At 48.4% G+C, this 16194-nt stretch overlaps 1 protein-coding gene across 1 annotated transcript; it reads left to right on the forward strand.

Annotated features, from left to right (window-relative positions):
* The first annotated feature begins 3415 nt into the window (after nt 1-3415).
* On the forward strand, nt 3416-10334 carry LOC120655237 (hydroquinone glucosyltransferase-like). Its single transcript, XM_039932982.1, has 2 exons — nt 3416-4441; nt 9720-10334. The coding sequence occupies exons 1-2, from the start codon at nt 3443-3445 to the stop codon at nt 10227-10229; spliced, it is 1509 nt and encodes a 502-aa protein (XP_039788916.1). The 5' UTR covers nt 3416-3442; the 3' UTR covers nt 10230-10334.
* Nucleotides 10335-16194: the final 5860 nt, after the last annotated feature.

Below are 16194 nucleotides of genomic sequence, written 5' to 3' on the forward strand. Positions count from 1 at the left end.
GCTTTTACTAGGTGTTGCCTGCATAAATGATTTATTATGATTAAATGGTTACATGTATTGACATGATTTTTGTAGGGTAGATTACTTTGTTCATGTTCTGTTTAGTGTAATTTTGGTAGATTTTATTACTATTTGTACTTTGAGTTGTTGATTTATTTACAAACCATGACTTACTTGTATAGGAAATCACCACCACTCATTTATTGAAGTTAGTTAACTTCTTTTGTGCTGTTGATCATGATGCCTTGTGTAGTTAAATTTGTTATTTAACTACTCTATAAACGATTGCCCATGTTTGTTTATAATGTTGTTCTTACATTACATATAGATACGACTACTTTGTCAGACGGGACGTACGAGTTGATTCCGGAGTCTGACAGAGGTGATCTCGAAGCTCAAGTGAACACTGCGGAACTAACTGAAGCCCCGAACCAAAGTTCGGAAGAGCCTAGCGCTGAAATAGTTAGCAACTACCGAGAAGGCAAGCCCCGGACATAACCTATACTTCAAATTAATTTCATTTACTGTATTATTTTACTTGTGCATTTATAGTTCATAGGAGTTGAATTGAAACTCTAGATGCATGATCCTAGGAACCTATGTACTGAACACTAGACCTGAGTTCGACTATCTGCTAAGCTTATAGGAACGGTAAAAGTCGAGTGATTGCCTGTCACTCGCGAGCTTTATAGGAATTGCTTGTTTACTTTCTGTTATCAATATAAGGACGACGGACGGGGTTGTGTTCGATATCATGTCCTATGTGAGACCCCGTCTGTGTTGATGAACTTGCTAAGGTCGCGGTGTGTGGTAGTGCTGGTTAAGTTTTTGAAAGTACTAGTCACATGCCGTAAATATGGTACGCGGCAAGCCTAGTAGCCGATTGGACCGGGGAGTGGATATACCTCCCACTCTCTCAGTAGGGATAGGTTTTATTATATGTTGCGCAACACTACGACTTCTAGGGACAAGGTTCGGCCTTGGAGCCCTGTAGTCGGGGAGAGTGGCACTATCCACAAGCCGGAAAGAAAGGTTAACGGTTGTTTGGGAATGACCCGACGGTATTCCAGACGTGTGTGCTAGGTTACCCTTGCAAGGTTGAATCTCGATTCAGAATCGTCCGCCTCTCACGATGAAATGAGACTGCTTGATCTCTTTGCCACACAGAGTAATAAGAGCAACAATATTCTCATTAATCTTGATGTTTGCTTAGAAGTTCCACCATGTTTGGTTAGTAGATGCATACATAGATTGGTTAATCAACTAGAATCTTGAAGCTAAAACTTGAAAGTAAGGACCTACTCTTTATTGCTTTTCAGCAAATGAAAAACCAGAGCCTTACAAAGCCTTGCATAGTCTAGCTAAGGTGGGCTACTTATACCCGTTGTCGGTTAAGTCTTGCTGAGTATTAGAATACTCAGCCTTGCTGTTGAAACCCTTTTTCAGGTATGACTTTTGAGGATCAGGTCGCTAGCTTGACCTATCCTTGCTCATTGCCTCCTGGCTGGTCCGTAGAATGGGATACGTCTTCGGCCGGCAATGACTATGACGAGTGATACCAGGCTTGGGCTAGCTTGGTATACTTTTGGCGACGTGTTGTAGTGATCGTGTTTCATCTTCCGCTGTTTAGACTCTGAACTTATAATCATGGCTTGTATAACTGTTTTACTTAAGTTTGGCTTTGTAATAAGGTTTTCAACTGGTTTGTAATCATTACTATGTCTGTGTTGTAAAAATTGTGGTTGTAATATCTCTGGACTCGCCTTCGTGCGGGGTATGCTTGTTCGATCCGAGAATCGGTGGTTGTATCGGGACGTTACCCGACAGACCAAAAATTGTTCCGATTGAAGTGCGTTTAAGCTAATTTGCCTTTAGGGTGATGGTTTACGCACTTGAGCCGGGATAATTTAGGCGGTTCTGCCACAGGGGGGAAGTGTCATGCGCGGTGCAGCGGACACGTTGGAAGAGAGGGTGTGAACCATCCAGCTAAGCAAGCATGAGTTGTAAACGGGTTGTGGCGGGCCACCGGCCAGTGTCTGGCCTCTGAGTATATCTACTCATGCCGTGTACGAGTAAAGGACAGACTTGTATTTGCTAAAAGGTAACAGAAGACGAGATCGGGGGTCAGGGTTCTTCCCCTCCCCCAAGTATCCCCTTGCTCTGCTCTACCGATCCCTCGCGTTCACGTCGCCGGCTACTGCCGCGGCCTAGGGACACGACAAAGGGAAGCCCGGCGGCCTCCCGCAGCGGCAGCCCGACGGCTAGAAACGGGCCCCGCAGCGGCGGCATGGCTCCACAGAGCAGCGGCAGCCTCCCGCGGCAGGCCCGACGGCGTCCAGGCGTGCCCTACCGCATGGCACGGCGGCGCCCAGGCGGCCAGGCGAGCGCGGGATCCTTTGGGGCGGCGACGCGAGCGCTCGAGTTGACGCCGTCCGCTCCGTTTCCCGCTGTTAGCGCCTGGTTAGGCAAATTTTGCCTGCCTGCGGGCCCAAGGAAAGGAGTTCGTTGGATCTGTTTTGGAGGGCCGAGACGCAGCCAATGTCCCACCGTGACATCCTAACCCAATGTCACCCAATCTGGAGCCGGTGAGAGCCCATCACGACATTTATTACCATGGCCCCCGTGCACGTCCGCCGAGCGCTGCCGCCTTCCACCTGCCGGCGACCTCCACCATCGCCCGGCGCGACGAGCCCTCGGGCGCCCACGCCGCGTCCGCCGACTGCCGCAGGTCCCCCGTCCGGCGCGGCACGGCGCGGCCCTTCTCCCCTTCCATCAGCTCCCTCACCGCCGCCGCGACCTCCTCGCGCCCGATCAGCCTGTCCGCGCGGGCGGCGCGCGGGCGCAGCGCCATGCCGGCCTTCTCCGACAGGAACACGGCGTTCAGCCGATGCTCCGCGTGCAGCGGCCACGCGACCGTCGGCACGCCGCACGCCACGCTCTCCAGCGCCAAGTTCCAGCCGCAGTGGGACACGAAGACGGCCGTCGCCGGGTGGGAGAGCACGTGCACCTGCGGAGTGGGACACGAAGATGGAAGGAGTTTCATCTAGATGAAACCCCACATACACTGTTTCTAAGTCATTATGTCTTACAATTAAATGCAATAAGCATATAGGAAACACCAAAATTAAAATTTTTGCATTGTAGGGGTTGTTTCGTCCATAGTTTCATGATATTTTAGATGATATGGTAGTATTGGAAACATTGAGATGAAACCACCTACTAGGAATAGCCTTATTTGCGTCCTCGCCTCCTAAACGACAGGTGCTTGTGAATAATTCAATCGACGGCGAGCTCATGTAAGAATTATCAGCGCGAGAAATACGATTCGATCCTCTGTTCTCTCCTCGCAAAGGAGGACATGCATAGGTATTGATTCGAAATGATTAATTTTTCAGGGTGGACATAGGTATTGATTCGATCGAGTGGCCAGCTGTTTGTACAAATGCGGGATCGGAGTATCAGGTTAGTAATGCTAGGCATCACCCACCCACGCACCGGTTCGCCAATGGAGTCGTCGGCTAGCACGGTCGCTGCCTCGCCGCGGCCGCACGTCGTGCTGGTCGCCAGCCCCGGCGCCGGTCACCTCATCCCGATGGCCGAGCTCGCTCGGCGCTTCGTCGCGCACCACGGCCTCGCGGCCACGCTCGTCACCTTCACCGACCTGTCGGCGCCCAACGCCCACTCCGCCGTCCTCTCGTCCCTCAGCGCCTCCCAAGTCTCCACCGTCGCTCTCCCAGCCGTCTCGCTCGACGACCTCCCCGCCGACGCCCACATCAGCACCGTGCTGTTGGAGCTGATCGGCCGCTCCATCCCGCACCTCCGGGCCCTGCTCCACGACATCAGCTCCGCCGCCTCGCTCGCTGCGCTAGTGCCGGACTTCTTCGGCTCCACGGTGCTGCCCCTCGCCGCCGAGCTCAGCGTCCCGGGCTACATCTTCTCCCCCAGCAACCTCACCGTGCACGCCCTCATGCGCAACGCCGTGGAGCTCAACGATGGGGCTGCTTCCGGCGAGTACTGTGACCTACCGGACGTTCTCCGGCTTCCCGGGGGCATGTTGCTGCGCCGCGAGGACTACGGGGACGGGTTCCGGAGCAGCAAAGAGCCTCTCTACGGGCAGCTCATCGTGGAGGGCCGCCGGTACCGCGCCGCCGACGGCTTCTTGGTGAACACCTTCCACGAGATGGAGCCCGGCAACGCGGAGGAGCTCAAACAGGCGGTGGAGCAAGGTACGTTCCCGCCTGTTTACCCTGTGGGGCCGCTCATCCGACCATGCTCCGACAAAGATGACGCATCGGCGTGCTTGGACTGGCTGGATCGCCAGCTGACGGGATGTGTGGTGTACGTCTCCTTTGGGAGCGCCGGCGCGCTGTCCGTGGAGCAGACGGCTGAGCTCGCCGCCGGGCTGGAGGACAGCGGCCACAGGTTCCTCTGGGTCGTGCGCATGCCATGTTGCCGCCGGCTGCCGGTGATGCAGCTCGGTGGCGATCGGCAACGAACACGACGCGCTCAGGGACGCACGACGTTGCACTCGGTCTCTCACGCGCGAACTTTGTGGATCTCAACAGAACACGAGAGATTGGCGCTGCCAAACGTTGCAGCCTTTTCGGTTATGCTCTTTGCTATTTATTCTCGGTGCTTACACGGTCTGAGACCCACGATCACCCCGCCACGCGCGCTCGCGCTGCGACGCGCCCGCCTAACGCGCGGGAACGCTCTTCATGCACGACGTGGCGGTGACCACTCTCGCCGCACCGTGAACGCAGCACGGTTCTGGCGGAACACCACACATGCAGCTATCTAATTGTGGAACACAAATATGCATCACTAAAACATGTAACTAAACAATGCAATGCATGATCGTGCACGGGATTAGTTCAACATTTCACCCCCTTAATCCCGCTGCACCGCCACCACTCCCAGCTGCTGCCTCAGCTCAATGAACCTGACCTTCCCGAGCGCCTTCGTCAGGATATCAGCAAGTTGGTTCTGCGTGCTCACATGATCAATGTCGATGCTCCCTTCTTCAACACAGTCTCTAACAAAGTGATACCTTGTGTCTATATGTTTGCTTCGTTCATGGTGAACCGGATTCTTACTCAAGGCTATAGCAGACTTGTTATCAACTAGGAGATTCACCTTTGGAGCTTTGATCCCTAGCAGTTCTCCAAGCAACCGGCTGAGCCATACACCCTGACAGGCAGCCCCTGCACTTGCAATGTACTCGGCCTCACAAGAGGAGAGTGCCACGACCCTTTGTTTCTGTGAAGTCCAGGTCACTAAATTCATGCCAACAAAGAAAGCTGACCCACTGGTGCTCTTCCTATCATCAACATCACCAGCTAGATCACTATCACTGAAGCCAATCAGTAATGGTTCTGAATTGCCCGACCTTGTGTACTTGCAGCCATAATTCAGTGTCCCTGCAACATATCTCAAGATCTGCTTTACTGCTGCCCAATGAGTTGCTCTTGGCATTTCCATGTACCTGCTCACAATACCCACAGAATATGCAAGATCTGGCCTTGTATTTACTAGGTACCTCAAGCTCCCAATAATGCTCCTGTACTTTGTAGCATCAGCAGGTGGTGACTTGTCTTCTTTGCTCAACTTCAGCTTATTCTCCATGGGAACCTGACAGGGGTTGCACCCTTTCATTCCAGCTTGCTCGAGAATTTTGAGTGCATAAGCACTTTGGCACAAAGTTGTGAACCCTTCCTTCTGAACCACCTGAATGCCCAGATAATATGTAAGTAACCCAAGGTCACTCATACTGAAACTCTCCATCATTTGCCTTTTGAATGCATCAATGCTCTCTTGCCTTGGCCCTGTTATCACAAGATCATCCACATAAACTCCCACAATCAGAAAGTTGCCACTGCTATCACCTCTTCTGTATACAGCATGCTCATGAGGATTCTTCTCAAAGCCAAGCCTCAGTAACTCTTTATCAAGCCGTGCATTCCATGCCCTGGGTGCCTGACGCAACCCATACAAGGCCTTTCTCAGTTTTAGGACCTTGCCACTTCCATTCTCAACTACAAAGCCTGGAGGTTGCTGTACATATACTTCTTCGATCAAATCTCCATTTAAAAAGGCTGATTTAACATCCATGTGATGCACTTTCCATCCACTCTTAGCTGCCAGTGCTATGATCAACCTTACTGTCTCAATTCTAGCCACTGGAGCAAAAACTTCCTCAAAGTCCACCCCCTCACGTTGGGCGTATCCCTTTGCCACCAGCCTTGCTTTGTGCTTGACAATGTTGCCTTCAGGGTCCTTCTTCACCTTGAAAACCCATTTAAGACCAATAGCACGGAGACCTGCTGGCAAAGTTGCTAGTTCCCAAGTTCGGTTGGACTGTATCGACTCCATTTCTGCAGTCATGGCTTTTCTCCAACACTCCTCTGTCAGTGCCTCATCAACACTCCCTGGCTCTTCTGCAGCTACAAAACACACTCCACTGTATTCAAACCCATGAACTTCTTCTGTTGAATCATTGAGATCTTGCAATGTGCGATATCTCAAGGCATTTCCCTCAGAGTCCACTGCTCCTTCAGTTGGAGGTGTTGCAAACTGCACATTCGGTGCATTCAGAGTTACAGGTGGTGTCGACGGCTCTGGTGACTGCGTGTTCTGCTCATTAAATGTCCATGGACTGCCTGAGCCATTGTTCTGAGTGGGAGACCCTGGATCCATCACTGAAAATCCCGGTGCTTCTGCTGACTGCCCAGCTGTATCCACTGAATCAGCTTGCACACTGTCAGACACTGTTGTTCGTTCGGCAATAGAGTAGAACTCCACTTCCACTCCTGTTTCAGGGCTTCTGTCTTGGTTTTTCTCACCCCAGCTCCATCCACGATGTTCTTCAAACACCACATCGCGTGACACTTGCAGTTTCTTAGTCACCGGATCATAAACCCGATAACCCTTTGTGCCTGTTTCATAACCAACAAATACCATTGGTGTGGATCTGTCAGACAGCTTAGTCACTCCTGGTCCTGTTTTCTTGACATGGGCCACGCAACCAAATGTTCTCAAATGACCTACACTCGGTTTCTTCTTGTGCCAAGCTTCATAAGGTGTCTTCCCTTCGAGACTTCTGGTAGGAGCTCTATTCAATAGGTACACTGCTGTGTGAACTGCTTCTCCCCAGAACTCACTCGGCATTTTCTTGCTCTTGAGCATACATCTGGCCATCTCAACTATGGTTTGGTTACGCCGTTCCACAACACCATTTTGCTGTGGTGAGTAGGGAGCGGTGGTAAAGTGCTTCAGGCCTTGCTCATTGCAGAACTCAGTAAACTGAATTGAGTTGAACTCACCACCTCTGTCAGAACGAAACGCCCGAAGTCTGCACCCACTCTCTACTTCTGCCAATGTCTTCACTCGCTTGAAACACTTGAATGCCTCAGCTTTTGTCACCAGGAGCTCCAGCCACATGTACCGACTGAAATCATCCACCACAAGCAGAAAATAATTCTTGCCTCCAGGTGTGCTTGGCCGGATCTGACCACACAGATCAGTATGCACCAAGTCGAGTGGCTTCTCACCTCGATAGTTTGCTACCTTTGGAAATGCATGACGATGCTGTTTTCCCAATGCACAACCATCACAAAATTCCTCAACTCGGTCAATCACTGGCATGCCCTCCACCATATTCTTGGACCCAAGGTCACGCAATGCTCTGAAATTCAGATGGCCATACCTCCCATGCCATAGCCATGCCTTGTCTTCCTTCATTGCCACCAGACAAACAGGAGTGGCAAGCTGCATCTTCAACAAATAGAGACGGTTCTTGGCCCTAGGTGCTCTAGCTAGTAGACACCGATCAACATCATACAGATTGCAGAAACCATTCTCTATCACAATTTTACAGCCTCCCTCCTCTAATTGACCAAGGCTAACTATATTACTTTTCAACTTGGGTATGAAATAGACAGATGTGAGTACCTTGTGACCCTTGTTCCTGGTCTGGAGCAGCACCGATCCCATGCCCTTGATCTCGACCAATGATCCATCACCAAAACGGACTGTACCTCCCACAGATGTGTCCAGTGACGCGAGCACCGCACGGCACCCCGTCATGTGATTGCTCGCACCCGTGTCGAGCACCCACGTGTCGTCATCGCGATCTGCTGGAAACACCTCCTCCTCGTTGAGATGCACCACATGATGTGGAACGTGCACCCCAACTGGTTCAGCCTCGCGCCGTGGCGCGACAGTGTGCACCGTGTCGACCGTGGCGAGCATGAGCGCCGGCTGTTCCTCGTCAGCCCGCACATGATGTGCCTCCTCACGCCGCTCCTTCCTGGGACGCTTGCAGTCCTGCTTCCAGTGCCCGTAGATTCCACAGTTACGGCACCTTCCCTTGCGTCGCGGTGTGCCCTCCGATGTCAGTTTGACGACGGGCTCCTTCTTGTCACCTTGCGACGTGTTCTTCGGCTTGGCCGGGGAGAACCCGCCTTGTCGATCTCCTCCACTCCCGGATGAGGATCCCTCTGGAGCGAGGCGGTGGCGGTATTTGGCGAGCCACTGATCCTCGGACAGGTACAGCTTCTCTGTCTTCTCGGCGACAGTGTCGACGTCGAGACGATCTTCAGCGGCGCGCAGACGCCCCACCAATTCTTCCACCGTCAGAGTGTTGATGTTCAGCAACGTCTCGATCGACACGGCGATTTGGTTGTACTGCTTCGGGAGGACACGGAGGATTTTCTTGACAACGCGCGTTTCGCCCACGACCTCACCGAGACCACGCAGCTTCTCAGCCAGCGAGTTGATTCGCAGGCCGAACTCGTCAATGAGCTCGCCATTCTTGAACTGAATGTTCTCGAATTCTTGCAGCAGCTTCTGTGCATGTGATTCTTTGACACGATCTGCACCCTGCCGCATGCTCTTGACTGCATCCCACGCCTCCTTCACCGTCTTCTTCGCCCCCAACGTCGTCCACATCTCCTTCGGCACCGAACGCAGGAGTGCGCTCATAGCCAGACGATCGTGGGCGCGCTTCACTCCCTTGCCGCCCTGCTCGACGACGTCCCAAACCTCCATCGCCTCGAGATTGCACTGCATCAACATAGCCCACTCGGAGTAATTGGACCGATCGAGCATCGGCCACATGAGCGACCCAACCGGGACGGCAGTCTTCCCAGCACTTGACGATGCGTCGTCGTCGCCCATCTTCTTCTCCGGCTGCCTTCTCTTGGGGATGATGTACTTCTTCTTAGCTGGCTCCCTCGGTGGACTGACGGAACCGCTATAGAACATACACTAACGGCTCTGATGCCAATTGTTGCCGCCGGCTGCCAGTGATGCAGCTCGGTGGCGATCGGCAACGAACACGACGCGCTCAGGGACGCATGACGTTGCACTCGGTCTCTCACGCGCGAACTTTGTGGATCTCAACAGAACACGAGAGATTGGCGCTGCCAAACGTTGCAGCCTTTTCGGTTATGCTCTTTGCTATTTATTCTCGGTGCTTACACGGTCTGAGACCCACGATCACCCCGCCACGCGCGCTCGCGCTGCGACGCGCCCGCCTAACGCGCGGGAACGCTCTTCATGCACGACGTGGCGGTGACCACTCTCGCCGCACCGTGAACGCAGCACGGTTCTGGCGGAACACCACACATGCAGCTATCTAATTGTGGAACACAAATATGCATCACTAAAACATGTAACTAAACAATGCAATGCATGATCGTGCACGGGATTAGTTCAACATGCCAAGCCTGGACGGAGAAAATTCCGACAAGGATGACCCACTGGCATGGCTTCCCGAGGGGTTCTTGGAGCGGACGAGCGGCCGTGGCCTCGCCGTGGCGGCATGGGCGCCGCAGGTGCGCGTGCTTTCCCACCCGGCGACGGCGGCGTTCGTGTCCCACTGCGGGTGGAACTCGACGCTGGAGAGCGTGGCGACCGGGGTGCCGATGGTCGCGTGGCCGCTGTTCGCGGAGCAGAGCGTGAACGCCGCGCTCCTGTCGGAGAATGTGGGCGTGGCGCTGCGGCCGCGCGCAGCGCGGGCGGAAGGGCTCATCGCGCGGGAGGAGATCGCGGCGGCCGTGCAGGAGGTGATGGGTGGGGAGGAGAAGGGGCGCGCCATGCGCCTCCGGGCCGGGGAGCTGCAGCAGGCGGCGGCGCGGGCGGGCGCGCACGGGGGGTCGTCCTGGCAGATGCTGGAGGAGGTCGCCGGCAAGTGGAAAGCGGCAGCGCTTGGCAGGCAGAAGCAGTAGAAGATGGACTTGCAACAGCAGAGACAGGTGATCGTCGACTCAGCGTACTTTGGTTTGTATGCTACCTGATGATGAAAATAATGAATGTGTGTGTTTTTCCGTCTCTCCAATACCTTGGTTTGATCTCTTAGCCTCTTGGACAAAACAAGATTGATGGGATGAGCAGCTTCCCATGCATGCTCAAACAAGGCACTGTGTGTGTCTATATATATATATATATATATATATATATATATATATATATATATATATATATATATATATATATAAACTTACCCTAATGCGGGATGGATGTGATGAAATTGAACAATGCATGATGCAGGGACGAAGCGTTCTAGTACATGATAACCTATATATACCTAAAAAACTATACTAATAATCTTTAGAGATTATTAGCATAGTTTTTTAGTTATGGTCATGGCGCATCACTCACCATTAAGTTATGCTGCAAGTTGGCTCTGTGGGCCGCTGGCTGATACTCTTGGAATTAAACTCCATCCATCCGTTGCTTCGAGTTTAGGGTGGAGATATCTACTCCTTGATGCCTTGTCGATTAATTAGTACTTCGAATAAATATCTTCAAAATATTTCTAGATCATGTTTCTAGAAGATGTGATGAAACTGTACATCCAAATTAACTTCCGATTTTCTTATGAGAATATCTTCAAAATAAGACCATAGTCTTAAGCATGTTTCTAAATAATACATAAAAATATTTTTCTATGAAAATATTTTGACGACTCAGAACAAGTATCTATGCAAAAGGAACAAATAATAAATTTCTACAAATAAAGTAATAAAAATGATGAACAAATAATAATAATACACTACAAACAACAAAAGAAAAGGTAGGTAGCTAGCTAACTTATCAATAGCATTCATTGGTAACATGGATGAGCTGCATCATTTTATTATGACAAGATCTTGAAAATAAAAGCGCACTTGACTATTTTTAGAAGAATCTTTTAATTATATTTTTCAAGTTGAAGATATTCTACGAAATATACACGCTCAGAACATACACATTCATGGAACAAATAAAATAATGTAAACCAAGAACAAATTGTACAAACTCAGGGAATGAAAAATATACACTTAGAAAAAAATTATACAAATTTAGAACAAAATAAATATACACATTGAATCAAATAATAAATACTCAAAGAATAAAGATGATACATCTGGAATAAATTATATATAAACTCTCAAAACATAAAACGTGCACTTTAAACAAATTATATAACCTTAAGAAATAAAAGTATATATACCAAAAACTCAGGAAATAAAGATATGTACACCTGAAACAAATTATATCAACTCATGGAACCAAAATTGTACACCTAAAATAAATAAATCTGATAAGAAATAAATCAACAAAGCGAGAAAAATATTAGATAGGAAAACCAACTTAAATGAGAGACAAAGAAGAAGATAATAGAAAAAAGAGACATCAAATATCAATGTATCTTTATCACTCACTTGCTTAAACCATCAAAAATGAAAATAAAAGATACATGGATATACATGAATTATAAAAGGTCCGTATAAAATATATGAATATTATGTACTTAAAGTAGAAAAAATAGGAAAAGAAAGGATAAGAAACAACATGAAAAAAGGAATACATTTTTCTAGCAGAGGAGAAGTTATCTATAAAATAATTAGAAATAAATTTAAAAAGTAGGAAGGAAAATAAACAAAAGAGAGATGAAACGAAAGGAAGAAAAAGGAAGGAAAAGAGTAGAGTGACTGCAGGTGCCAGCTGCAGTGCTGCAATAAGGACACATACGTGGAAAAAAAAACAAGCTGGAGACATGCTGCATGCTGCATGCATAAAAGAAAAAGAGCATGCTGCAGGTACCTGTGGTCTTAGAGCAACAGCGCATGCATACATGCACGCCTAGCGCGTGAGCTAGCATTTGGCCCCAGAAATATAAGCGGTCCAATTAGAGAAGTTAATTGGGCCAAATAATGTGTAGGCCATTTAGGAGCCTTAAATGTAAGTTACTTCCGAGGGCCGAATAATTGATGCCACCGTTGAAGTACGCCGGTCTCCGCCGCCGGTATGGGCTTGTTTGGATTCAAACGGTTTGTTCGGTTCTAGAGGCTAAATTTTAGATCATATCATATTAAAAATAATTTTATTATTTATAAATATTAAATAAAATCTAATTATAAAACTAACTGTAGAACCCTGGGGCTAAACTGCGAGACGAATCTAACGAGGCATATTAATCCATATTTAGCGGATGGTACTATAGCATCACTATAGCAAATTATGGATTAATTAGACTCATTAGATTCGTCTTTCGAATTAGCACCCAAATGGCAAAAAAATTATAAATAGATTTTACTATAGCATCACTGCAACAAATTATGGATTAATTAGACTCATTATTCGTCTCACGAATTAGCACCCAGTTGGTAAAAAAAATTATAAACAGATTTTATTTGATACTTCTAAATTGTAAGATTTCTTTTGATATGATAGGGACTAAAAAACTGCTGGAAACAAACACGGTCTAGGGCTAAAGTTTAGCCCTGTCACATCGAATATTTTTAGACTATTTGGAAGGATTAAATATAAATGGCTTATAAAACTAAGTCCAGAATCTCCGACTATTTCGCGAAATAAATCTATTAAATCTAATTAATTTATAATTAGTAAATATTTAGTGTAGCATCAGATGAGCTAATTATAGACTAATTAGTCTTATTAGATTCGTCTCGCGAAATAGTCCGGATTATAGAATGAATTTTATCATTAATCTATATTTAATACTCTTAATAAATATTTAAATATTAAATTTAGGCCATGTTTAGTTGGAAAAAATTTTCTATAGTATTTATCACATCGAATCTTCAGACACATGCATGAAGCATTGAATGCAGTTGAAAAAAATAATTAATTACACAATTTAACTAATTAGAACGAGATGAATCTTTTAAATATAATTAGTTCATAATTAAATATTAATTATCAAATAACAATAAAATATGCTATAATATCAAAACTCAAATATTTTTCGTGATCTAAACACAGCCTTAACGGAGCTCACACGAACAGGGACCGAGGCCCCTGCTAGGCTCTAGGGGCACCCACAGTGTGCGCGTTGAGTTCTCAAAAATTTTCTATAGTACCAGTCACATCGAATTTTCAAACACATACGTGGAGTATTAAATGGAGTTGAAAAAATAACTAATTAATCAGTCTAACTGATTAGCACGAGATGAATTTTTTAAACCTAATTAGTTTATGATTGAACATTATTGATCAAATAATAAAAATGTGCTACAGTATCAAAACTCAAAAAATTTCACCAACTAAACAGCGCTACCTATTTTTCTTGAGTGGTGGGCCCATCAACCGATGCTCACGCTGTGGACTGCGAACGCTCGTACAAGTTGCAGATTTTGCATAGCAAAAACGCTGTGACACTGGAGGCGCCCTAACGAGTCTCGATCGTGTTTGGTTGCCCCTAATTTTTTTTCAAAAAAAAAGACGAATATATGCATAGAGTACTAAACGAAGTTTATTTATAAAATATTTTCACAGATAGATGCAATTTTGCGACCTGAATCTAATGAGTCTAATTAATTCATGATTTGCAACAATAATGTTATAGTAATCTTCCTCTAATCATTTTTTAATCGTACGGTCAAAGACTTCATTAGTTACAGCAACTGCTACAGTACCATAGTTGTGAAAATAGTTTTGTAATTAGATTTCATTTAATATCTCTAATTAGTAGTCAAAATGGTGAAAAGTTTTCGCGAAAACATTTTTACTCACAACCAAACACGGCAGCCTCGGGATGCTGCCGTCTTCCCCATCGTCCGTGGTTTTTTCTGCAGACATGATGGGTCGTGCAGATGGCAACGAGAATTCTAGATCTAGAACTCTAATAAGGAATCTTGCTATTTAAAATATTAAATAAAGTTTAATTACAAAATTAATTGTAGAAATCTAAAGCTACTTTGCGAGATGATTCAAAACCTCGGCCATCGGGTTGAGGTGGCCGGCGCCGGGGCTGGCGACCAGCACGACATGCGGCCGCGGCGGCGGCGGCCGCTCGGGACGCGGCGGGGCATCAGCGAAGGTGGCCAACGACTCCATCGATCGTAGAGGTTCCGGCGTGCAGCAGCGGCGGCCGTCGGGCGAGCTGAAGCACGAGGATCCGCGTGGTTGGTGCTTCTAAGTGAGGGGCGGGGGACATTGCGCTGGCCACTGAGTGAAGTAGAATGGCAGGAACCGCAGGATTGGAGGAGGAGGCGGTGGATCGTCGGCAGAGAGTTCAGGGACGGGCCCATCCGGCGGGCTCTGTCTGGGTGAACGTGGAAGCAAGAAGAACTGCCGCGTACAGGCGCAGGAGCGGCGCAGCCACATGCCCACGACAAATGGCCTCTTCGTCGACTGTTGCCGTGTCTTGCCGACCGCAGCCACTGTGTCACGGACAGGGACTCCTCAGGAGTGGCTGCCAGGTGGGCCAGACTATGGGAATGGCTGAAGCTACAAAAGGCAAAGGATTAGGACTCGTAACGGCATTGAATAGAACCAACCGGTCATCTTCTTCCTCTCTCCAAGAACACGCCCCTGTCCTTCTCAAATCTCTGCTATCCCTAGTCTAGATTCCCTATAATCTTTCTCCAATATTGTATCGATATACTTGTATCAGTGATTTGGTAGTAGAGGTCTGTAACAATTGGTAATCAGAGCCTTGTTCCGTCCACCAAAATTTTTCCACCAAATCGAATCGAGCCATGGTGGAGATGGCAGATCTCTCTGCTTCGATGTGGAGGATAGAGGAGAAGTTGCGGCGGATGAACGAGATCTTGGACCACATGAATGGAGTTGCGCCGCCCCCATCCTCCCGCACGGCATCGACGCCCTCCACTCCAACCTCAGCGCAGGTCGCTGCCAGCCCTGCGTCGGCTCCTCCACCTACACCAGCGGGTGCCACAACGGCGAGCGCTCTCGGCACCAACGCGCCCACGCCGACGGCTCCAACGACCTCCCCTACATCCCAGGGAGCGCCCACATCCCCAAGCACGTCATCTTCACCGGTGTCCCCAACCCTACCTACTGCATCGAGCTCTTGCTCGACGGGCGTTGCACGCGCTCAAGGGCCTGGTGCGGCTGTAGGCGTTGATTCGCGGCTAGGCTGTGCGGTGCCAGACGACGGCCACGCTGCGAGGCCTCGAGTTCCTGCAGAAGATCCAGGCCCGACACTGCTCCAGAGCCGGTGGCCCCAACCACCCGGCAACGCCGCTGCCCATGGAGGAGGAGGCAGACACACTCCTCCAATGTTGGAGTTGGCTCCAGGAGTAGGTCCGCGCGCAGCCCCCCTTCGATAAGGACGTCCCCATGGCGCATCAGTCACCCTACAGCAGGGACGCCGCCGTCGCCGCCAGGCCGCTTTGCCTTTGCGTCGTCCTCTTTGCACCCGTGCTTGCTGCCGCCTTCAGCTCCATCGCTACAAGAAATGTGGTGATCAATGACGAATTTTTCATGACATTTTAATAAAATGTCACAATCGTAGACAATCCATGATGATTTTCCAATTTTTGTCATGGATTTGAAGGAATTGATCCTAGTCCCAAAACTTAGTGACGTTTTATTGTTTTCGTCACAATCCAGCCCACACAACAATGAGGTTTCAGCATATGTCACAGAAATCATTATAGTTCCTTTTGTCATATATTTATGAGCTATGGAACAAAATTTTTATATACTAGTAAAATAAAAAAAATAGAAAGATGGCAAGAATCGAACTTGCAACCATCAAGACAAGATGATTGAGCAATTACCATTGAGCTACTTATCATTTTACAAATGTCTAACTCACATACAACGCATTAATAAGAAAAAACAGCAGCTTATTTCTTCAAAAAATAAAAAAAAAACAGCTGCATGAAGGGGATCGAACCCAAGATCTTGCACTAGATAAATTCTTTCACCACCACT

The sequence above is a fragment of the Panicum virgatum genome, chromosome 1N (genome assembly GCF_016808335.1).
Source record: "Panicum virgatum strain AP13 chromosome 1N, P.virgatum_v5, whole genome shotgun sequence".
NCBI lineage: Eukaryota > Viridiplantae > Streptophyta > Magnoliopsida > Poales > Poaceae > Panicum > Panicum virgatum.

Coding starts and splice junctions, on each gene's coding strand:
- LOC120655237 (XM_039932982.1), top strand. CDS start 3,443: ATGCGGGATCGGAGTATCAGGTTAGTAATGCTAGGCATCACCCACCCA. Junction 4,442..9,719: donor GGTTCCTCTGGGTCGTGCGC/ATGCCATGTTGC, acceptor GATTAGTTCAAC/ATGCCAAGCCTGGACGGAGA.